Source organism: Tamandua tetradactyla, chromosome 4 (genome assembly GCF_023851605.1).
Source record: "Tamandua tetradactyla isolate mTamTet1 chromosome 4, mTamTet1.pri, whole genome shotgun sequence".
NCBI lineage: Eukaryota > Metazoa > Chordata > Mammalia > Pilosa > Myrmecophagidae > Tamandua > Tamandua tetradactyla.
In genome coordinates, this window is record NC_135330.1 from 74,131,568 (window position 1) to 74,157,278 (window position 25,711).

The window sequence follows — 25,711 nt, forward strand, 5'->3', positions numbered from 1 at the left end:
ACTAGATTTAAACCCTGTTATATGGAAAATTACTAAAGACATTTTTAAAATCTCCTGGAGAAAGAAAAGTATTTTATGGAGTCAGAAGGTCTTCAGGATGTATATGTGTTTCATTCTTTGCAAGTTAATAAGGCATACTTAAATGTTGAATTAAAGTTTATGAATGATAATATGATATGAAATTAAACTTTCATGTCCTTTTCAGACTATTTTTAATATTATAGAGTTATAATGATAAATATAGGAGATTATTGTATATTACTGAATATTCTATTTAGCATTTTGCTATGATGCAAATATATGACTTGGTACTAGTCATTTAAAGAGACACTTCTTTCTTTATTGATAAGTAATTGTTTAGTTTATGAGTTGCACTCGATTCCTTTTATCTCTGTTAGGTAGGGAGAGCAGATCGTGAGGTGGCTGCAGTAGTAGTAGCAGAAGCAAATCTGCATTTTACAGTTGAGAGAAAGTGAGACTCTCAAACATATAATTTATCTAAGAACACAGATAGTAAGCACTGGATCTGTGAGCCTACTGCCTTCTCTTATTAAAGAATGCAGTAAATACCGAAGATGGAGGCTGATGTATTGTATGGAACTTGTTAGCTTTTCATTTGGTAATCATAAGGAGAAATTTTATATGTAGGCTCCCTAGAATATTTCTAGCAAGAAAAAACCATGAAATTGAAATATGTTGTAATGTATATGATTGAATAACTCATCTGAAGGGGTTTTCTTCATAGTGAATACCTTTACAGTGCCTTGCCCATAGAGGGAACATACTGAATTTTTGTTTAATTGAAGTGAATAATTGAATGGAGAGAGAGTAGTGTGTGGTAGAAAAATATACCATTTGATTTTAATCATAAAGAGAATGTATTAGCAGGGGAAGAAGCCAATTTCTATGAAGGAATAATTGAGCCTATTTATTCTGTTTTGTTTCTTCTTGAAAAGTGACTTGCATTCTTGTTATATATTACAATTACAGGCGATTCGAGGTGGAAATGATAGCTGTGACATCACAGAATCAGGAGAATATACTCCCAAAACTCCTAATGATAAAACATCAAAGCATGGCATTCATCAGATTTGTGTGAAAGATGTTCAGCAAAACCTGAGTCAAGAGACTGAGGAAATACCCGAGACTGATGCACTTACAGGAGAATTGTCTAGGGTGCAGTCTTTGGAAACCAATTGTGAACCTCTGTTGAAAGACAAAACCCAGGACTGCTCAGAATGCATTTCTGATTTGTCATTTTCTGGTCCTAATACCTTGGTACCTATGGATTTTCTGAAGAATCAGGTAACCATTCAGAATCTCCAACTGCAGGTAAAAGAGACATCAAATGAGAATTTGCGATTACTTCACATAATAGAGGAACATGACAAAAAAGTTGAAGGTTTGCTAAATGAGATAAAAGAGTTGGACTCAAAACTTGATTTACAGAAAGCACAACTAACTACCAAGATGGAAGCATGCATAGAATTGGAAAAAATGGTTGAGGGTCTTAAGAAAGAAAAATCAGAGTTAAGTGAAAAATTGGATTCCATCTCTTGTGATAATCAGGAATTACATCAGAGAATAAAATCTTTGGAAGGCCTCAATTCTAATTTAGTATTAGGCACAGATAAATTGTCAGGTGAAATTATCGAAGATGATGTAGCCAAGATGAATGACAATTGGCAAGAGAAGTTTGTTGATGTGGAAAGTGATCTGAAGAGAATCAAATCTGAGAACACTAGCTTCAAACATCATGCCCTGTCCATGGAAGCAAACTTAGAGATATTTCAATCAGAAAAGTTAAATTTAGTAAAAGACAATGAAAATAAGCAGAAAATTATAACCTGCCTGGAAGAAGAACTATCTGTGGTCACAACTGAGAGGAACCGGCTTAATGAAGAATTAGCTACTATGTCCAAAGAGAACAAAGATTTGGATCAGATGTCTGAGAAGATGAGGGAAAAATTACAAGAACTTGAGACTCATGAAGGTGAGTGTCTCCATCGCATTCAAGTGGCGGAAGCTGAGGTAAAGGAGAAAACAGATCTCCTTCAGACTTTGTCTTCTGACAGAAGTGAGCTGTTAAGAGATAAAGCAGATCTCCAGGTGCAGCTGCAGCGTTTGGAAAGGGATTCACAGGAACTGTCTCTGGTTAGAGATGAGCTGGAAAACCAAATCAGAGAATTGAATAAAGAGAAAGAATTACTTGTGAGGGAATCAGAAAGCCTGCAGACCAAATTGAGTGAATCAGAACATGAAAAGCTAAACGTCTCCAAGGCCTTGGAGGTTGCATTAATAGAAAAAGGTGAGATGGTAGGGAGACTGAACTCCACACAAGAGGAAGTACATCAGCTGAGAAATGGCATTGAAAAGCTAAAAGTCCGCATTGAGGCTGATGAGAGGAAGCAGCTCCACATCTCACAAAAACTAAAAGCTAGTGAACGTAACACTGATTTGCTTAAGGATAAAGTTGAGAACCTTGAAAGGGAATTGCAGATGTCAGAGGAAAACCAAGAACTTGTGATTCTTGATGCTGAGAATTCCAAAGCAGAGGTGGAGATGCTAAAAGTAAAATTAGAAGAGATGGCCCAAAGCCTGAAAGTTTTAGAATTAGACCTTAGCACAGTAAGGTCCAAAGAAGAAAGTCTGACAAGACAATTGCAAGAAAAACAAGGTCAAGTGTCTGAATTAGAAATGTCACTGTCTTCATTTAAAAATCTGCTGCAAGAAAAACAGCAAGAGGAAATACAGGTGAAGGAAGAATGTCTGGCTGCAGTGGAGTTGTTTCAGACACAATTGAAAGAGCTAAATAAGGAATTAGCAGCCTTGTGTAATGACCAAGAGAACTGTTCAGCCAGAGCAGAAAGTCTGGACTCACCAACAGAAGAATTGTGTCAGCTAAGAAATCATATTGAAAAGCTGAAAGTCTGCATGGAAGCAGGTGAAAAGAAGCAGCTTTGTGTCTTAGAAAAACTGAAGGAAAGTGAGCATAATGCAGACCTACTTAAGGATAGAGTTGAGAACCTTGAAAGAGAATTAGAGTTATCAGGAAAACACCAGCAGCTTGTGATGCTCGATGCTGAGAATTCCAAAGCAGAGGTAGAGACCCTAAAAATAAAAATGGAAGAAGTGGCCCAAAACCTGAGAAATCTGGAATTAAACCTTGTCACTGTAAGGTCAGAAAAAGAAAATCTGACAAAAGAATTACAAAAAGAACAAGGTCGAGTATCTGAATTAGAGATATTAAATTCTTCATTTGAAAATCTACTGCAAGAAAAAGAGCAAGAAAAAGCACAGATGAAAGAAGAATCTAAAATTGCGGTGGAATTGCTTCAGACACAATTAAAAGAGCTAAATGAGAAAGTAGCAGCTCTGTGTATTGACCAAAGGACATATAAGGCTAAAGAACAGAATCTGAGCGGTCAAGTAGATTCTCTTGAGCATGAGAAGTCTCAGTTACTACGAGGGCTTGAAGAAGCCAAGAATAATTATATGATTTTGCAGTCATCTGTGGATCGCCTCATTCAGGAAGTAGAAGATGGCAAACAGAAACTGGAGAAGAAGGATGAAGAAATCAGTATACTAAAAAGTCAAATTCATGACCAAGAGCAGCTCACCTCTAAACTGTCCCAGGTGGAAGGAGAGCAGCAACTTTGGAAGAAGCAAAAAACAGAACTGGGAAATCTGACAGCAGAATTGGAACAGAAGATCCAAGTGCTGCAATCCAAAAATGACACTTTGCAATACAACTTAGAAATGCTGCAGAATTCTTACAAGGATCTAGAGAATGAGCTTGAATTGACCAAAATGGAAAAAATTTCCTTTGTTGAAAAGGTAAGTGGCTTAATCTATTTACATTTAAATATGTAGTCATGAAGTTGGGGGGTACACACTTCCACTCTGTGAAGTATCTGTCCTTCTAGACAGTTTGCTTTATTATACTAAACTTTGTACAGGCTTTAAATTTGTGGGGAGTTTAACTGTGGGGGGGCATTGAGAGTGTTCCATGATAGTGATTTTCTACTGTGATACATGGTCACATGGGACCCTCCCATGGATTGGCCCGAGTTTTTTTTTTTTAATTTATTTTATTTATTAAACATATCAGCATAGGAACACAAACATTCCTACCATATGATCCTTCCATTCTACATATATATCAGTAACTCACAATATCATCACATAGTTGTATATTCATCATGATCGTTTCTTAGAACACTTGCATGAATTCAGAAAAAGAAATAAAAAGAAAACAGAAAAAAAATCATACATACCATACCCCTTACCCCTCCCTTTGATCACTAGCATTTCAATTTACTAAATCTATTTCAACATTTGTTTCCCCCCACCATTCATTTATTTTTAATCCATATGTTCCACTCGTCTGTCAATAAGGTAGATAAAAGGAGTATTAGACACAAGGTTTTCACAATCACACAGTCACATTGCAAAAGCTATATCATTATACAGTCATCTTCAAGAAACATGGCTGCTGGAACACAGCTCTACATTTTCAGGCAGTTCCCTCCAGCCTCTCCATTACACCTTAACTAAAAAGGCGATACCTATATTACGCGTAAGAATAACCTCCAGGATAACCTCTCGACTCTGCAATCTCTCAGCCATTGACACTTTATTTTGTCTCATTTCACTCTCCCCCCTTTTGGTCTAGAAGGTTTTCTCAATTCCTTGATATTGAGTCCCAGCTTATTCTAGGATTTCTGTCCCACATTGCCAGGAAGGTTTACACCCCTGGGAGTCATGTCCCACGGAGAGAGGGAGAGAGCAGTGAATTTGCTTGTCATGTTGGATGAGAGAGAGAGATGGCTCGAGTTTTTAATATGACACCTTACTGGTCAGAACCAGAGCCCTCTCTCCCATCACTCACCCTCCCCCATTTTTTTCATTTTTGTATTGCGGCTTTTAGGAAAAATAACTTGTAGATACTGATGTAATTGTAGCCAACAAAACACTCATAGCTCCCAGGGTGTGTCCTCGGAATTTCTTGCCCTCGTCCCCTCTTTTTGTCTGTACCTTCTCTTGGTACAGCCTCCTGCTTTGTTAGCTGATGATTAAAGGGAAGATCTATGATCAAGAGACTCAATTATTATTATTTTTAAAATATGTTTTATTGTGAAATATAACATATATACAATAAAGCAATAAATTTCAAAGTACATTGTAACAAGTAAACAGATTTCAAAGTTTGGTATGGATTACAGTTCCACAAGTTTAGGTTTTTGCTTCTAGCTGCTCTGAGACACTGGAGACTAAAAGAAACACCAATATAATGATTTAGCAGTCATACTCATTTGTTAAATCCTATCTTCTCTGTAATACTCCTCTTTCTTCTTTGAGCCTTCTCCCAATCTTTAGTGGTATTTGGGCTAGGCACATTCTAGCTCTTTCATGTTGGAAAGGGGTATCAATAATATGGGGTAGGGGGATGGAGCTAGTGTTGGAGAGGCCAGCCCCTCTGGGTTTCAGGACTTATCTTGTCTAGGAACCATCTGGAGGTTATAGGCTTCTGGAAAGTAATCGTTCACTGGAAAGTAAAACCTTGATAGAATCTCACTCAGATAGAGAGAGCCCTGGTTGTTTTTTAGGATTAGCAGGAATGGTTTTGGTTGGAGTTTGGCAAACTCATGGTAATCAGCAATATCTAGCTAAAACTCCTGTAAGAGTAGCCTCCAGAATAGCCTCTTGATTTTTTTTTTCAACTTTTTTTATTAATTAAAAAAAATTAACAAAACATTAAGATATCATTCCATTCTACAAATACAATCAGTAATTCTTAATATCATCACATAGTTGCATATTCATCATTTCTTAGAACGTTTCATCGATTTAGAAAAAGAAATAAAAAGACAACAGAAAAAGAAATAGAACGATAGAGAGAAAAAAAGATTATATATACCATACCCCTTACCCCTCGCTTTCATTTACCACTAGCATTTCAAACTAAATTTATTTTAACATTTGTTCCCCCTATTGTTTATTTTTATTCCATATGTTCTACTCTTCTGTTGATATAGTAGCTAAAAGGAGCATCAGACACAAGGTTTTCACATTCACAGAGTCTCATTGTGAAAGCTCTATCATTGTTTAATCGTCATCAAGAAACATGGCTACTGGAACACAGCTCTATATTTTTAGGCAGTTCCCTCCAACCTCTCCACTACATCTTTTTTAAAAAAAAAAAATTTTTTTTTTACTAAAAAAAATTAACAAAAAAAAATTTAGAAATCATTCCATTCTACATATATAATCAGTAAGTCTTAATATCATCACATAGTTGCATATTCATCATTTCTTAGTACATTTGTATCAATTTAGATAACAGAAAAAGAAATAACATGATAATAGAGAAAAAAAACTATACGTACCATACCCCTTACCCCTCGCTTTCATTTACCACTATTTCAAACTGAATTTATTTTAACATTTGTTCCCCCTATTATTTATTTTTATTCCATATGTTCTACTCTTCTGTTGATATAGTAGCTAAAATGAGCATCAGACATAAGGTTTTCACATTCACAGAGTCTCATTGTGAAAGCTATGTCATTGTTCAATCATCATCAAGAAACATGGCTACTGGAACACAGCACTACATTTTCAGGCAATTCCCTCTAGCCTCTCCACTACATCTTGAACAACAAGGTGATACCTACTTAATGCATAGGAATAACCTCCAGGATAACCTCTCAACTCTGTTTGGAATCTCTCAGCCTTTGACACTTAGTCTCATTTCAGTCTTCCCCCTTTTGGTTGAGAAGTTTCAATCCCTTGATGTTAATTCTCAGCTCATTCTAAGGTTTTTCTCAGTCCTTTGATGCTGAGTCTCAGCTCATTCCAGGATCTTTGTCCCACGTTGTCAGGAAGGTCCACACCCCTGGGAGTCATGTCCCATGCAGAGAGGGGGAGGGTGGTGAGACTGCTCATCATATTGGCTGGAGAGAGAGGCCACATCTGAGCAACAAAAGAGGCTCTCTTGGGGGTGACTCTTAGTCCTAAATTTTAAGTAGACTTGACCTATCTTTTGTGGGGTTAAGTTTCATGTGAACAAACCCCAAGACTGGGTAGCTTTGGTTGTCCACACTGCTTGTGAGAATATCAAGAATTCAACTTGGGGATGTTGCATTTCTCCCCACTCTCACCATTCCCTGAAGGGGGCTTGCAAATACTTTTCCAGTCACTGATCAAATCACTCTGGGATTCATCGGGGCATCACTCTGGACAAACCAACAAAATCTCATATCCTACCTGAGATTCCAAGTACTTATGACATTCAATCAAACTATCTACATGAGTTATATTAGGAAATGCTCTAGTCAAAATATAAATTTTGTAACAAATAAACATTTTTTGCTTTAGTCTCACACATAAGGTGACATTTTAAAGTATTAATTATCATCTATTTTCAGCACCCTGCAATAATGACATTCGTTTGTTCTTCCTCATGCAAAAACATTTTTAAAATTTGTACATTGTACATTTCACTATTATTATACACTCTAGGCATTCCTAGATTATACCATCTCGATCTTTACCATCTATCTTTCTTTCTGATTTCATTTATGCCCCCAGCCCTCCTCCCTCTATCATTCTCACATGCTGCTTCATTCAATATTTTAACATAATTACATTGCAGTTAGGTAGTATTGTGCTGTCCATTTCTGAGATTTTATATTCAGTCCTGTTGCACAATCTGTATCCCTTCAGCTCCAATTACCCAATATCTCACCCTATTTCTATCTCCTGATGGTCTCTGTTACCAAGGAAATATTCCAAGTTTATTCACTAATGTCAGTTCATATCAGTGAGCCCATACAGTATTTGTCCTTTTGTTTCTGGCTAATCACACTCAGCGTAATGTCCTTAAGGTTCATTCATGTTGTTACATATGTCATAACTTTATTCTGTCTGACAGCTGCCTAATATTCCATCTTATTTAAATGTCACAGTTTGTTTAGCCAACTCTCTGTTGATGGACATTTTGGCTGTTTCCATCTCTTGGTAATTGTTAATAATGCTGCTATAAACATTGGTGTGTACATGTCCATTTGTGTCCTTGCCTCGTGTCCTTTGAGTAGAGACAGCATATAGATGGGTCCTGTTTTTTAATCCATTCTGCCAGACCGTGTCTTTTGATTGGAGAGTTTAATCCATTAACATCCAGTGTTATTACTGCATGGGTAGTACTTTCTTCTACTGTTTTGCCTTCTGGATTTTATATGTCATATCTAATTTTCCTTTTTTTTTTTACCTTTACCCATAGTCTTCCTTTCTACACTCTTCTCCACACCTCTCTCTTCTGTCTTCGTATCTGTCTCTAGTATTTCTTGCAGAGCTGGTCTCCTGGTCACAAATTCTCTCAGTGATTTTTTGTCTGAAAATGTTTTAATTTCTCCCTCATTTTTGAAGGACATTTTTGCTGGATATAGAATTCTTGGTTGTCAGTTTTTCTCTTTTAATAATTTAAATATATTATCCCACTGTCTTCTCACCTCCATGGTTTCTGCTGAGAGATCTGCGCATAGTCTTATTGGGCTTCCCTTGTATGTGATGGATTGCTTTTCTCTTGCTGCTTTCAAGATCCTCTCTTTCTCTTTGACCTCTGACATTCTGATTATTAAATGTCTTGGTGTATGTCTATTTGGATCTATTCTCTTTGGGGTACGCTGCACTTCTTGGATCTGTAATTTTAATTCTTTCATAAGAGTTGGGAAATTTTCAGTGATAATTTCCTCCATTAGTTTTTCTCCTCCTTTTCCCTTCTCTTCTCCTTCTGGGATACCCACAACACGTATATTCGTGTGCTTCATATTGTCTTTTAATTCCCTGAGTCCCTGCTCATATTTTTCCATTTTTTTCCCTATAGTTTCTGTTTCTTGTCGGATTTCAGATGTTCCGTCCACCAGCTCAGAAATCCTATGTTCTGTCTCTCGAAATCTACCATTGTAGGTTTCTATTGTTTTTTTTCATCTCTTCTACTGTGTCTTTCATTCCCATAAATTCTGTGATTTGTTTTTTCAGACTTTCAGTTTCTTCTTTTTGTTCTTTCCTTACCTTCTTTATATCACCCCTCAATTCATTGATTTGGTTTTTGATGAGGTTTTCCATGTCTGTTCATACATTCTGAATTAATTGTTTCAGCTCCTCTATGTCATTTGAATTGTTGGTTTGTTCCTTTGACTGGGCCATATGTTCAATTTTCCTAGTGTGATTTGTTATTTTTTGCTGGTGTCTAGGCATTTAATTACCGTAATTAGTTTATTCTGGAGATTGCCATCACCTCTTTTATCTAGGGTTTTCTTGCTGGATGAATTTGTTGTCTATCTGTTCTTTGACATTCCATTCAGCTTTATCTGGACCTCCAGCTTAAGTTTTGTTTAACAGAGGAGAATTTTTCAGTTCTTGTTTTCTTGTTTCTTGCCCTGCTTGTGTGGTGCCTTCCCCCCACCACACACACTTTAGGAGGGTCTACTTAGATATTATAGACCCCAGCCAAATTTTTCCGGACCAAACTGGCCTCCTATCAGGAGGAAAGAGTCACCTCCGTTGGTTTCCATGAGGGTGAGACCCCGCAGGTTGAAAGACTTTCCTGTGAAGTCTCTGGACTCTGTTTTTCTTATCCTGCCCTGTGTGTGGCACTTGTCTGACTGCAGGTCCCACCAGCATAAGATGATGCAGTACCTTTACCTTTGGCAGACTCTCCCTGCTGGTTGTAGGCTGGTTTTAATGGCTTCAAATTACCAAGCCCTGGTGTCTGAATTCCTTGATGGAGGGATTCCACCTGGGTGGGGCTTCATCCTCCCCCTGGGGAAGGCACAAGCTCCAGACAAGCCCCCAAAAGAGCTCACTTCTGCCTATGCTTGGGGCAGTTGCAGCCTGAAAAGTCCTGCTGCTGTATCCAGAGGCAGTCAAGCCTTTGTAGATACACAGTACAAAAACCTCTGTTTCTTTCTTTTTTTCTCCCCTTTTTCTGTCATTCCTGCCCCCTTGGCACCGGGGCAAAAATGAGCAACCTCCGCTTTGTTCAGGTTCACCTAAGCTGGGGGCCTATTTTTTGTAGTCAGAATTTGTTAATTAGTTCCATAATTGGTGTTTGATTGTGCCTAGTCCCTGCTGCTGGTAAAGTCCTTTCCTTTCCCCTCTGGGAAGCGGCCTGTGGGGGAGGGGCGCTGGCCGCTGCAGCAGCTTTGGGAACTCACGGTTTGGGGGGGTGCTCATAGCCGGTCCAGCTGGTCCAGACTGGGGTACGCTGTGTGTCTGGTAACTGATGTGGCCCCAGGAACTGTTCTGTACTGTTTCTGGTTATTTAATAGTTGTTCTGGAGGATGAACTGAAACGCGCACGTTGTTAAGCTGCCATCTTGACCCGGAAGTCTAGCCTATTGATTTTATTTGAACTCTCTTGGCCACTGATACCTTATTTTGTTACATTTCTTTTCCCTTTTGGTCAGGAAGGCGTTGTCAATATCAATCCCACAGAGCCAGGGCCAGGCTCATTCCGGGGAGTCATGTCCCATGTTGTCGGGGAGAGTTGGGCTTAGAGGCTACATCTGAGCAACAAAAGAGGTTTCCTGGAAGTAACTCTTAGGCATAACTATAGGTAGCCTTAGCTTTTTTGCTACAGAAATAAGCTTCATATGAACAAGCCTCAAGATTAAGAGCTTGGCCTATTGACTTGGGAGTCCCTCATGTTTGAGAGAGTATTGGGAGTTTCCCCAGTGGTAAAGTTTAATAGTTCTATATTTTTTTCTCCAGTCCCTCAAGGGACTTAAAGAGGCTCAATTATTAAAGTGAATTCCTACAAATTAAATTTTTGCTCAAGAAATACTAAAAGAAAATGACAGTACCCATAAAGTGCCATTGATCATAGCTGTTATTTTTCAAGAACTCAGGTTTATGTACAGCCTGCAAGAGATGGCAGTAATAAACTGGTATATACATACAATGGAATATTATGCAGCTGTAAGACAGAATAAAGTTATGAAATATGTAATAACATGGATGGATCTTGAGGACATTATGCTGAGTGAGATTAGCCAAAAACAAAAGGACAAATACTGTATGGTCTCACTGATATGAACTGACATTAGTGAATAAACTTGGAATATTTCATTGGTAACAGACCATCAGGAGATAGAAATAGGGTGAGATATTGGGTAATTGGAGCTGAAGGGATACAGATTGTGCAACAGGACTGGATATAAAAACTCAGAAATGGACAGCACAATATTGCCTAACTGTAATGTAATTGTGTTAAAACACTGAATGAAGCTGCATATGAGAATGGTGGAGGAGGGCTGGGGCATAAATGAAATCACAAAGAAAGACGATAAAGATTGAGATGGTATAATCTAGGAATGCCTAGAGTATATAATGATAGTGACTAAATGTACAAAATTTAAAAATGTTTTTGCATGAGGAAGAACAAAAGAGTGTCATTATTGTAGGGTGCTGAAAATAGACGGTAATTAATATTTTAAAATTTTAACTTATGTGTGAGACTAAAGCAAAAAATGTTTATTTGGTACAAATTTATACTTGGACTAGTGCATCTCCTAATATAACTTATGTAGATAGTTGGTTGAACACCTTAAGTACATGGAACTTTGTATAGAACATGAGATTTTGTTGGTTTGTCCAGAGTGATGCCCCGATAAATCCCAGAGTGATTTGATCAAGTGAGTGGAAAAGTATTTGCAAAGTTCCCTTCGGGGAATGGTGAGAATGGGGGAAATCTCAACTTCCCCAAGTTGAATTCTTGATGTTCTCACAAGCAGTGTGGGCAACCAGAGCTATAGGCTGAGCCCCCAGTCTTGGAGTTTGTTCATATGAAACTTAACCCCACAAAGAATAGGTCAAGTCTACTTAAAATCTAGGCCTAAGAATCTCCCCCAGGAGAGCCTCTTTTGTGGCTCAGATGTGGCCTCTCTCTCCAGCCAACACAACAAACAGACTCACCACCCTCCCCCTGTCTACGTGGGACATGACTCCCAGGGGTGTGGACCTTCCTGGCAACGTGGGACAGAAATCCTGGAATGAGCTGAGACTCAGCATCAAGGGATTGAGAAAAACCCTAGAATGAGCTGAAACTCAGCATCAAGGGATTGAGAAAACCTTCTCAACCAAAAGGGGGAAGAGTGAAATGAGACAAAGTATCAAAGGCTGAGAGATTCCAAACAGAGTCGAGAGGTTATCCTGGAAGTTATTCTTATACATAAAGTAGATATCACCTTGTTATTCAGGATGTAATGGAGAGGCTGGAGGGAGCTGCCTGAAAATGTAGAGCTGTGTTCCAGTACCCATATTTCTTGATGATGATTGAATAATGATATAGCTTTCACAATGTGACTGTGTGACTGTGAAAACCTTGTGTCTGATGCTCCTTTTATCAACCATGTCAACAGATGAGTAGAACATATGGAATAAAAATAAGGAATAGGGGGAACAGATGTTAAAATAAATTTAATTTGAAATGCTAGTGATCAATGAAAGCGAGGGGTAAGGGGTATGGTATGTATAATCTTTTTTTTTTTCTGTTTTCGCTTTATTTCTTTTTCTGTTGTCTTATTTCTTTTTCTGAATTGATGCAAATGTACTAAGAAATGATGAATATGCAACTATGTGATGATATTGAGAATTACTGATTATATATGTAGAATGGAATGATCGTATGTTAATGTTTTTATTTGTTAATTTTTTTAAATAAATAAATTAATTATTTTTTAAAAAAGAGAGAGATGGCAGTGACCATAGAGATGAATAGGTACTCTATACCAGACTCTTCAATTTCAGGGAACAAATGCAAACACTAAGCTTTGACTAGTTTTAACTTATCATAGCTATGTTTCTTACAGTATGCAATGGGGAATTTCCAGAGATCTAGGAACAGATAAAAATCTTAAGAAGCTGTCTCATATGGTATGCTTTGATTTTCAATTTAAAACAATAACTTCATGTAGGATTTCAAGACTTAGTAATATTTTTCCTTCTCATTCCTTTATTGATGTTGTCCATTAAACCTTTACTGAAGAGAAAAGGTAAGCTTATCAATAGCTTTGGAGAATTTTCGTTGAGTAAATTAGTTGAGGATTAGTAAAGCAAGGATTATCCCGATGCTGTTTTATCTTTTAAAGTTAAAATAAATGTCATGAATGTTTTGTGTCAGAGTGATTAATTTGACTCAAACAGCCAATCATAAGGAGATCCTAATGCAAGATTAAATTTCAGGTAAACACAATGACTGCAAAGGAAACTGAACTGCAGCGAGAAATGCATGAGTTGGAACAAAAAATTACAGAGTTGAAAGAAGAATTTAGTGGAGAGAAAAACAGATTAACCGAAGAAATAAAATTAATGTTAGAAGAAGTAAAGAGCAGCAAAGTAAGTTTCTTAGTGACAGATGCATGACACACTGATAATTTAGTGTGTGTTCTTGTTTCTCTGTTTCTTTTTTTCTTTTTGTTAAGTTCTGCAATGTACCAAATCTGTATCTTTTGAAAGAAAATAATCTGAGTTTATGTCATGATAAGATTTGCAGTATTCTCAGACATCCAGCACTGTCATGGGCCTAAAAGCAATCCTGAGAAGCCCCTGAACACATGAAAATACATGGAGTCTTTTTAAAATATTTTAAAAATTTTTTAATGGAAGAGTCCCCTTCTTACTTTATTAAGTCACATTAGAAATTGATTTTATGCAGCTTCAACAGATTTATCTACTTTCCTAGCCTGCCGTAGATTAAAAACCAGAATGCTGTTAGACAGATGCATTGAAAACAAAAAAAGTAATAGACGGCAAGTCACAGTAAAATGTAAAATTAGAGCAACCTGGAGGTACTACTTTAGAGCAGGATTAACGTGGTAAGTCTATAGCAGTTGGACTGCTGTTTCCTTAGAAACCATGGCTAGTTCATGACCTTTCTCATCAGTCTCTTCACCTTGTGTCTTAGTCACCTGCTACCATTTAGGCAGAGCTGGAAGATGAAGTGAAACCTGTTTGTCACACCTGGTTAAATGGTAAACAGTCCTTGAACCATACAGCCTTCCCATACTTAGTCTTTGTTGACTTAGGAAAAGATAGCAAAAGCAAAGGTTGTCATGATTAGGACCTTGAATAGTCACATAGAGTTGAAATAATATTATTTATTAGTTGTAATAATAACAGTTATATAATACACTGTATGAGGCATCAAGAAGATTTGTACTATTCTTTAAATCCAATATTTAATCTAGTTAAAATAGAGAAAGTTTTGCTTTTCATCTCGGTAACCGACTAATGCAGTTTTCTGACAGTGTCACATAAGGCGGGAGTTTCTGTGAATGATATTTGAGTAGTGCATCTGCTGAAATTGCCTTCCTTTGGAACTGAAAGATTTGGGAATATTCCTAGTATATCTTTATTTGTGTATTATTTATAGACTCTAGTAGAGAAAAAATTATTTGTTTAATCTCAGTTACATACATATGAATGTGTTAGTTTGCAATGACTATTCATTTATTCCTTCTATGAATAATAAACACTACTATGCTCAGGGGATAGACTGTTGAACAAGAAAGCTATGGTTCCTGTACTCATAGATCCTACACTGTAGACATACAATCAATAATTAAGTAGGTAATGTATAAAATAATCATAAACTGATAAGTGTTATGAAGGAAACAAATGGTTTCCTCGATGTAGAATAATAGGGGAGCTGGCTATGTGGGGGGCAGGGAGCAATCTGATTTTGAAAGAGTGGCTAGAGAATGCCACCTGGAGGATAAGGGTAAGCTATAGCACAAAGAGCAGTGCTGTGGAAGGAACCTTCCAGGTCTAGAGAGCTATGTGGTAGAAGTTCTTTTAAGTAATTGAAAGGAAGCCATTGTGACTGGAGCCAGAGGGGAAAATGACTTGAATAAAGATTGGAGAGGTAGGAAAGCTATGGTAAAGAATTATAATAAAATCTGAAGTGATAACAAATGCATGAACCTGGTGTTGAGAGCAGAAGTTTAGGATGGAAATATTCAATTTAGCTTTTTCAGCATGTAGATAGTATTTTAAATTATGGAAAGGTAGAATATGTAGAGGGAGGGGGGTGGACAGTGGTGGCTCAGTGGTAGAGTTCTTACCTGCCATGCTTGAGACCTGGGTTCAATTCCCGGTGCCTACCCATGTTAAAAAAAAATGTGTGTGTATTATATATACACACACACATAAAATATACATGTATCTATATGGAGGAAATAAGGTGACTCAGCATAGTCCAGAGGCTGTGCAGCATCTGAGCTGAGATGGAGGAGGAGGAGCCAGCAAAGAAGACTGAAAGACTTAATGAGGCAAACCAGGACAGTTTAGAATTCAAAAGTGGAGGCTGTCTCAAGAAGAAAGGAGTGGTCAGCAGCATCAAACACTTTTTAGAAGTTGATCGAGATTTGGACCGAAAAGCGCTTGTTGGATTTGGCAACATAGAAGCTGTGATGCTGTGAAAAGCTATTTCAGGAGGTGTTGGGATCAAAGCCAGAGTGACTTGGAGTGCATTGAGGAGCGAATGGGAGATGAGGAAGTGGATGCAGCACATGTAGAGAGTTGTTTTGGGAAATTTGACTGTAAGGGAGCCCAGAAAAAAGTGGGGCAGTACTTGAGAAGATGGGAGGGATTTTATAGACTACGACACATTTCTATGTTGAGAGGAATGAGCCAGTAAAGAGGTAGAGCTTAATGATGGAGGAGAGACAAGCCCAAGTAACTCAAGGATCAGAGCCTTGAGTATGAGAAAGAGAGGGGACATGGGGATCCAGAGCCCAAAACTAGGGACTGGCCTTGATATATATGGAGAGAGAAGTATCAGGGAGGAAGGAAAAGATGGGGCACTTATGGGTAAGTTCATGGATTTGGTTGGGGGGAAATGAGTGAGCTCCCTGACAATGGCTTCTCTTTTCTGAGTAAGTGAAACCAAAACCAAAACACTCTGGGTCCATTCCCAGATGGGCATATTTGCTGGGGAGTGGTTGGGGACTTGAGACAAGAATAAATAACCAAGAAATAGTCATCTCAAGAATGGGAAAGAAAAGAGAAATATAGTGAGGCTGCTATGCAATACTGAGTGACTTTCAAAGATTTCTGTAAGTTTCCCTCAGAAAGAACTATTTGAGGTGTCAGGCATGGTGAAGACAGATGCATCCACTGGGGTTTTGCCAGTCCTGCACAGCAGAGAGAGAGGAGCATGGGTTGAGGGCATTCAAGAGGAAATTCTTACAGTGATAGAACATGGGATCTAAGTTGGTCAGAGAAGAAAATATAAGTCTAAAGGGGACTGATACAAAGGTGGCAGTGGTCATGTGGAAGAGGTCGAGGAATTACTGCAGTGGGGGTACCATTAGTGAGCTTGGAAATAGAGGAGGGAATGGACCCAGAGTGTTTTGGTTGAAATCAATATTTCAGGCATTCTGTAGTCTGTGTGGATATGACTTTGGGGATGGTTGGGCTGGAGCAGAGAAATGTTGCTGGAGATGCAGTAAAAGTTTAAAGTATATATATTTCTAAGGATTACAGTACTATTACATAGAGATTTTGTTTTGCCTATAAACTGTGTTTTCCCCACATATGCGTCCTTAAAGACATATGTATAGGTTCTTGGGTAGCCAGTGGTGACTCAGTGGCAGAATTCTCGTCTGCTGTGCTGGAGACCCGGGTCTGATTCCTGGAGCCTGCCCATGAGAAAAACAAAACAAAGCAGGTAAAAGACATAGGTCTAGGTTCTTAATTATTACTTCATGATTTTGTTACTTTTCTGTTTAGGTTCAACTGAAGGAATTTATGCTAGAGAATAGTGAATTGAAGAAGAGTTTGGATTGCTTACACAAAGATCAGATGGAAAAGGAGGGGAAACTAAGAGAAGAAATGGCTGAACATCAGCGGCAGCTTCAGGAAGCTGAAAAGAAACACCAGACTTTGCTTCTGGAAGCAAACAAACAGGTCAGACATAGGGTTTGGTGACTGAGGAGGTGGTGGAGAAGTGTGTGGGCCATGGTAATAAAACATGCTTTGCAAGAAGATCAATATTCTGCATTGTGCTTATGTTGTATGAGCTTACAAAGGGTCACATCATATTAACTTCACTGTTTTTCCCCCAGTTAGCTGAACACATCTTAATTTATGGTTTGAAACCTGTGATATAATAGAAGCATAATAGGAGAGTAGTAGGAGAGTTGCTAAGACTCTGAGAGTGTCCTTGGAGCAGCCGGGTTTTGTTTTGTTTTGTTCTTATAATTTTTTTTTTAGTTGAGTCTTTTGGCTAAAGTAACATTTTTTCCTGCTCCAGCATGAAATGGAAATCCAGGTGTATCAAGAGAAATTGACCTCTAAAGAAGAATATCTCAGCTCACAAAAGTCAGAGGTAGACCTCTTGAAGTCCAGTAAAGAGGAACTCAATAATTCTTTAAAAGCTACCAATCAGATTTTAGAAGAATTGAAGAAAACCCAGGTATACACATTTCTTATTATTTCATGACTTATGATGCTTCATGCAGATAATAGTGGTTTTAATGGTATAGAATTAAGTGCTTTAATTTAAATTTTTTTTTTCACATGGGCAGGCACCGGGAATCGAACCCAGGTCCTCTGGCATGGCAGGCAAGCATTCTTGCCTGCTGAGCCACCGTGGCCCACCCTTTCATTTTAATTTTATGAAAAGTTTTTGTAGTCAGAATGATATCATTTATCAGTTCTCTGGTTGGTGCAATGGTGGCTCAGTGGCAGAATTCTCACCTGTCATACCAGAGACCCGGGTTCAATTTCCGGAGCCTGCATATGCAAAAAAAAAAAAAAAAAGATATTTATCAGTTTTCTGCTGAGTTATTTTTAAGAAATCTGTAAATGGTTCCTAGTCTTTCATAACTTGAATAACTTTTATCCATTCTCAAGCTAAAGGATGTTAATGGCTTCTCAAGATGGATTTGAAGATTATGCTGCTGCATAGCAGATTAGGGTAGGCCTCTCCAGCCATAGATAATTATTTGCTGGGCAGCTCCAAAGTCTGGCTTCTCTGATTGGTGTGAGAATATAAAATGAAAGCGATCTTAGGTATTGAAATCATGTCACAGACAATTACAAATGAAAAAACAATTCTGCCACTGAGAATTTTTGACCCATCGAGAATATGCCCATGGATTCCTCACCTGTAACCTCCCGTGCCCCACCCAACCCCCCACTCCCACCCCCACCGCCAGGTGTGATTCCCATTTAATAAACACAGACATACTGATAGGACATTATCCTGGGAACCGTGATTTATAAGTGTTAAAACTAAGCGAGGGAGTGAATAAAAACATTGTTTTTTGGGGGGGCTTAGAAAACTGAGGTAGAGTAGAGAAGGTGAATTGTTTTATGCATCTTTGTTTTGAATGTAACAATTCTTAAATCAATAGTATGATTCCATTATATTTCATAATTATTTTCCCATATGCTCGTTAAAAAAAATTCAGAGTTCTAAATGGAATTATATTTGTTTTGTAGATAGACAATCTAAAACATGCAAATCAGTTGAAGAAGGAAAATGAACGAGCCCAGGGGAAAATAAAGTTGTTGATCAAATCCTGTAAACAGCTAGAAGAAGAAAAGGAAATGTTGCAGAAAGAGCTGTCTCATCTTGAAGCTGCACAGGAGAAATTAAAAACAAGTGAGTGTTGACAGGGGGGCAAATCATTCAGCAAAATTTGTTTTCCAATAGCGAATTATTACACATAGGGTTTCATGGATAAGAAGTGTTTTTAGTGCTCTGTTAAATTACCGAGTACTGATTTTTAGCAGCTATTCATCTTCCAATTTCTGAATTGTGTGCTCAGCTTGGGATCAATATAGGATTCAGAACAAAGCCTGAAGTATGAAATGGAGCTATGGCATCTTCTGTTCTGTATAACACACACAAAACTTGTGGTACTTTTTAGTAATGAGTCATTCCAAGAAGCTTTTCATGTGGGTGCTCCAGTAGAGTAGTGGTCTGTGTTAGAAGCAAACTAGCCTGAATTGACCTTGGTAATTTCTAGATAGCCAATTTTGGTTCTCCTTGACATCTCAGGGGTCAACTGTAGGAAAGGGGTGTGGCTATATTTTTGGGTGTGTAGGCAAAATAGAAAAGAAATGACAGCTTTCCTTGGCACTTTTCTCCATTTCTGCCCCCAGAGTGGACTGCTGTCCCTGTGTAGATAGGTGATGGAAAGCTAAGTATGAGTGGCTCCTGTGGGACCATGCTTGGTGGGCCCTGTTGTTAAGAGTGCCCAAGGTAGACTAGGGTTTGAAGGGAGTCTTTCTAATGGAGCTAATGCAGCCATGGCACCTACAAGTTGACCAAGGCCCCACCATTTATGGTGTTCCCCCAAGCCCTTGTCCGTTGAAGCATCTGTTACCTCCAGATGGTTTTCAGAGTTGGTTTGGGTTTAACCTGTGACTAAGTTCCTCCTGTCTTCCAGAGCCATTACAACAGAGACTTCATATTCTTTTCAGAACTTTACTCTTCACTCACTTTGGGTAGGAAGCATGGAAAAGGGAAAATAGGATCAATTAATTCATTTGATCGTATATGAGTGAGTGGCTCTAAAAGAAAGTTTGGTGGGTTGACTGAAATAAGAGTTTGGGATTTTGTTGTATTTTATTTACTTAAGCTATTTCAGTAAGAGTTGAGCAATCTATTGGTATATAAACCTTTCTGTATCACATCTGCCAAGCAAAAGAGTCATTTCAGCCATAAGAACATACACAGCTATGATACATCCTCCCCATTCCTCACCAAAGAAGCCAAAGAACAGATCTAAAGTTTTCTGCTCTATGATGTCCCATGTTAACTAGAGAAGCATCAAGTTTCATAACTATGATGTGTCACTTTTTTGATAGGTACTGTTGTGAATGCTAACGTGGATGAGTTAATGACTGAGATGAAAGAACTGAAAGAAACTCTTGAAGAAAAAACCAAGGAGGCAGATGAATACTTGGATAAGTACTGTTCTTTGCTTATAAGCCATGAGAAATTAGAGAAAACTAAAGAGATGTTGGAAATACAAGTTGCTTGTCTGAGTTCTCAGCAGTCTAAACATAATCTCCAAAGTTCTCGTTCGCCAAATTTGGTTGTTCCAGGACTGTCACCTGTCCCTTCTGTGAGAGAAAAGAAGTTGTCAACCAGCCAAAAAAAAGTTTCAGGCAAGAGGCAAAGGTCCAGTGGCATTCAGGCAAAGGTTGGAGAATCGATGCCTTCTACCCCAGAGACGTTTTCTAAAAAGAGTAGGAAAGCAGTCAAAAGTGGTAGTCACCCTGCTGGGGGTGCTGAAGATGCTGAGTTTGAGCCAGAGGGACTCCCAGAAGTTGTAAAGAAAGGTATGCATAATTTAAAAAGAAAATTATTTGTGCTCTTTTGAAATTCCAGAATGTAAAGTTCAGTCACATATAAATAAGCAGAGCATTTATTTTTTAGCTTGTTGTACTGACCATTAGGAACAATAGTCCCCTTTTAAATTGAAAAGATATCTGGATTTTATATATATATATATATATATATATATATATTTTTTTTTTTTTTTTTTTCTTTCTGTATTGAAAGAATGACTTGGATTTAATTACTTGCATCTTATTACAAAGAGAACTGGTAGATTTGAAAAATTATTGTCAAAAACTTGGTATTTCTGTGCCGAAAAACCCTGAAGTCAGGGCCACCCTCCCAGCTTTCCTGCCTTTAATCAGGCATTAAGAATAGTGAGTGAGCTGGAAGGTGGTACTGAGGATGCTGGCTCCCTGTCTGGAGCCATTTACCACTTTTTTCTTTTTTGATCCAGGACTTAAAGTATGACCCAGGGGTGAGTGCCAGTGTTGGAACTGTTTGTTACTGGTCTGTGACATAAGAAGTATAAAAATTGGAGTAAGAGCTTAGAAATTTTTTTTTAATTAATTAAAAAAAATTAACAACAAACAAAAAAAACAATAAGATATCATTCCATTCTACATATATAATCAGTAATTCTTAATGTCATCACATAGTTGCATATTCATCATTTCTTAAAACATGTGCATCGATTTAGAAAAAGAAATAAAAAGACAACAGAAAAAGAAATAAAATAATAACAGAGAAAAAATGTTATACATACCATACCCCTTACCTCTCGCTTTCATTTACCATTAGCATTTCAAACTAAATTTATTTTAACATTTGTTCCCCCTATTACTTATTTTTATTCCATATGTTCTACTCTTTTGCTGATATGGTAGATAAAGGGAGCATTAGACACAAGGTTTTCACATTCACAGAGTCACATTGTGAAAGCTATATCATTGTTCAATCATCATCAAGAAACATGGCTACCGGAACACAGCTCTACATCTTCAGGCAGTTCCCTCCAGCCTCTCCACTACATCTTGAACAACAAGGTGATATCTCCTTAATGCGTAAGAATAACCTCCAGGATAACCTCTCAACTCTGTTTGGAATCTCTCAGCCATTGACACTTTGTCTCATTTTACTCTTCCCCCTTTGGTCGAGAAGGTTCTCTCAATCACTTGATGCTGAATCTCAGCTCATTCTAGGGTTTTTCTCAATCCCTTGATGTTGAGTCTCAGCTCATTCCAGGATCTCTGTCCCACATTGCCAGGAAGGTCCACACCCCTGGGAGTCATGTCCCACGCAGAAAGGGGGAGGGTGGTGATTCTGCTCGTCATGTTGGCTGGAGGGAGAGGCCACATCTGAGCAACAAAAGAGGCTCTCTTGGGGGTGACTCTTAGGCCTAAATTTTAAGTAGGCTTGACCTGTCCTTTGTGGGGTTAAGTTTCATATGAACAAACCCCAAGACTGGGGGCTCAGCCTGTAGCTTTGGTTGTCCACACTGCTTTGAGAGAGCTTAGAAATTTTCATAGCCATTTGATATTGTTTAGACAGCCAAGCACATAATCGCTTTTTCTGTTAATTCATGCTTATATGAAAGTCTCATTTCAAACTGATCGGAAATTACAAAAAAAAATCAAAACTTGTTCTTTACCATAGATGTTTGATAAGCACTGTTGTGAATACTTTGTTAGCTGTTCCTCCAAATTGTTAGCTGTCCCTTTTTCTTTGCTGATTTTTATTTGTAGTTAAAAAACAAAATGACACAAAATGCTGTTTTATTTAGCCATTAATGTCTCTCTGAAGTCTGTGTGATATGCTGTCCTTCAGAATCCCTGGAATTGGCTTTCTCCTCTTTGTCCTTAAAAGTCATACCAGTTCCCTTCATGGGAGAAGACAGTGTTAACAGAGTGAATCACTCTTAGCAAGGCCATTCTCTTCCAAGCTAGTCTCTGAATGAGAGTGCTGGTTGAAACTGGGGCGAGGGTGGGGGTGGGGAAAGCCGCTTTAAAGTAGCTGATGCTATTCTACATTTCCCCTTTTTACACAAAAACTGGCCTTTTAAAATATTAAAAAAAAAATATATATATATATATATTTTTTTTCCTTCCATTTTATTCTCTTCCTCTCCAATTCAAATTTTAACGTGTACTTTTTTTAGAAAAATGCAAGGTAAACCATGCACATAGAAGAAGAAAAAGCAGACAAAACCCTCTGTTGCATGTCCCCCTTTCCTCTTTCCTACTGTGGTTCCTTTGTTTCTAATAGGAGAAAATCTGTTAATTTTTTATTCAATTTGGTGACTTCCATGGTGACTGTGACATTAACCCCTTGTTCACTGTGGCTAGGAGAAAGTGTTTACCTTTATCCTTATTGAACTTTACTGGTGAATGTCATTTCAAGTGCAGGTAGAATTGTACTAATCTCTCTCACCAAGTCTAGCAGTGCTGACAGGAAACTTTTTCCCTTCAGGATTTGCCGATATCCCAACAGGAAAGACAAGCCCATTTATTCTGCGGAGGACGACAGTGGCAACCAGAACCAGCCCCCGCCTCGCTGCACAGAAGTTAGCCTCGTCTCCCCTAATCCTCGACGAAGAAAATCTTCCTGAGACCTCCAAACCAACAGCTGGTGGCAGCAGATCACAAAAGGTAAACTACTGTGACCGTTTATCTCCTGTTTGAAATCCAGGAAATTACAATGTTATCTGAGCAAAGGTTTGACAGTGCACCCTCTGACTCATGAGCTCATACGTCTTTAAAGTCTGACCTTTTCAATGTGGTATAAGTAAGGAGTGAGCAAATCTGAAGATAAACTATAAAAAATTATCTGCTGCACCAGCTTGTCCTTGACTGAACAGGCCATTTATAAGTAGTGTGGTGGGAAATGGCATTGTTATATCAAGACTCAAAAGTATTTGGGGTGCACGGGTAGTTCAGTGGTAGAATGCTCACCTTCCATGCAGGAGACCTGGGTTCGATTCCCAGACTATGCACCCCCCTCAAAAAAAAAAAATCCTCAAAAGATTTGTAAGAAAGTTTCAAGCATTACTATTGATAGTGTTTGAAGAGGTAACTTTCCTTTTGTTCACAGGCGTTGGTAATTGCTTGTTTCATGCTTTGCATTCTCATCTATTTGCTTAATTCTTTTTATTTATCTTTTTCTTTCTACGAAAAGCCCATGTTTCAGTAGATATATCAGGATCTCTGTTTAAGTTTATGGATTTATCTGTTTTGATTTTTGAGGACAGGGCTAGGATCTTAGTCAAATGTACGTGCCTTGCAAATAGCCCAGTAAATGTTACTTCAAGTAAAGAGAGCATTTGTTTAACAGATCTTTATTTCTATTACTATAATACATATCAACAGCTACCATTTATGTGTACAAAGTTTATGCATTTTATTTAACTGTCATGTTTTATTGAGCTCTCACAGTAAGTGGTGTTATAAAAGGCTGATAGAGGACTCGTAAAGATAGATCCCTTCTAGTGTTAATTCCTACTCTTTCTCAATTTTACAATCTTGTTCTTTCCACTATAGTGTTTCTCAAACTGGAGACCGTGGGAATATTTTTGGGAGTTGGTGGAATAGCTTTAAGAATTTTTAAAATTTTGTGTTTTTACTTTGATTGCTCACTTGTTAGATTTGATCTATAATTTCAAAACAAAGCTTTGAAATTATAAAACAAAGCTTTGAAATTATAGTAACCCCTATTTGTATAATGTAGTAATAACTAAGGGAACAGGCATGTGCTTCATTACTATTTGGTATGTCAAATCACAAAAGCGTTGGTAATTAGCGGCCTCAAAACAACAATGGATTTGCAAATTAATTTGTTTTTGTTGATGTATAAGAGTTATAAGTAGTAAGGAATAAGGAGTAAGATATAAACCTAGTATTATTTGTTCATAATACACATTATAATAAAAATTTTGTTAATTCAGGGATGAGGAAGATGATCTGAAATTTTCTTCCACTCATTAAAATGGGCCGGTCTATTATTTGTATTGTAAATATTCCAACATTTTATGCAAATCCTCCCTTGCCTCTACCACCGAATACACACACACACACACACACACACACACACACACACACACACACACACACACACACACACACACACACATTCACATTGTTATTAACTTTTGGATTATGGCAATCAAAAGACTGTGAAGAATATATTTGGAATAGTTGTTGACTTTCCATGACCATAGTAACAGTTACTTCTCATTAAAGCCACTAGTTGTCCATAAAGGGTGAAACTACCAAGCTTTACTGAAACTATTAACTACAAGATATCCACTGCAGTGCTAAACAGGAGTCAGGTTCAGGTTCTGGTATAAGTTGTGCCATTTTCTTTGGTGGGTGACTTGGAACCAAGAAAATGTTGGATTGACTCTCTTTTAAAATAGCAAATCACCCTTCATAGGCCGTCCCCTGTACTTCCAATAATTTAAGGCATTCACTTTACTGTAATGATTGCTTAAATGTCTGTCATTTGACTTACAGTATGAAATCTGTGCAGTTACCAATTATGGCCATGGTTTACCTGTGTCCTCAGTGTCTAATGCAATATCTGACATCCAACACGCCTTTGTTGAACAATGAACAAATGAAGTTGAAATAACTGTAAAAATAGAAGCTTAAAGTCACACTAGAAAATCATCTTGTGATATCACCACACGGGTCACTTTTGCTTCTTTTATGAGAAATTGATGATGAAAACAATTTGCATGTAGTGTTCAGACTTATTATCTAGGAAAAAGAGCTTTGCACACTAGGGGGCCTGCTTTCCACACTGCTTTTAAGTCTATTGCATATGGAATAGTAACCGTGGTTTCCTGTAGGTCTGTGTTCAGCGCATTAACTACAGGCTGTTCACTAGGCACTGGCGATATGAATTGCTAAGCAGTTTTGTGCAGTGTTGCAAATGAATGGCGAGGATGGGGTAGTTCTTTTGAGAACATGTTTAGGAGACTTCATGATTAGATTAAAATTCTTCAAAACAGCCTGATGATTTTTAATTAATTAATTAATTTTTTTGCATGGGCAGGCACTGGGAATCGAACCCAGGTCTCCGGCACGGCAGGCAAGAACTCTGCCTGCTGAGCCATTGTGGCCTGCCTGGATTTTTAATTTAATTCACCATTTTCTGAGTTACCCTGTAAATTGCTTGCCTCATCTTTAAGCATATCACATCATTTAGTTTTAAAAATATAGAGCAAGGTATCATTTCCTAAAGTGATTGCTGAGATATTAAAATCATGAACTCTTCCTTAAAGTGATTGGCTGAGTTTTTGGTTTTTTTTTAAACTTTTTTTATTGTATAGTACAACATATATAAAAAGCAA

The 25,711-nt window shown here is 37.9% G+C and overlaps 1 protein-coding gene across 3 annotated transcripts in view; it reads left to right on the plus strand.

Annotated features, from left to right (window-relative positions):
* CENPF (centromere protein F) overlaps nucleotides 1-25,711 on the plus strand; it is an 81,129-nt gene that overhangs the window by 48,731 nt on the left and 6,687 nt on the right. For all 3 annotated transcript variants that reach the window (XM_077157807.1, XM_077157809.1, XM_077157808.1), the window contains exons 13-19: nucleotides 991-3,837; nucleotides 13,248-13,400; nucleotides 16,797-16,973; nucleotides 17,320-17,481; nucleotides 18,513-18,675; nucleotides 19,887-20,363; nucleotides 22,831-23,009. In XM_077157807.1, coding sequence (XP_077013922.1) covers nucleotides 991-3,837; nucleotides 13,248-13,400; nucleotides 16,797-16,973; nucleotides 17,320-17,481; nucleotides 18,513-18,675; nucleotides 19,887-20,363; nucleotides 22,831-23,009 — 4,158 coding nt within the window. The remainder of the gene's footprint in view (nucleotides 1-990; nucleotides 3,838-13,247; nucleotides 13,401-16,796; nucleotides 16,974-17,319; nucleotides 17,482-18,512; nucleotides 18,676-19,886; nucleotides 20,364-22,830; nucleotides 23,010-25,711) is intronic.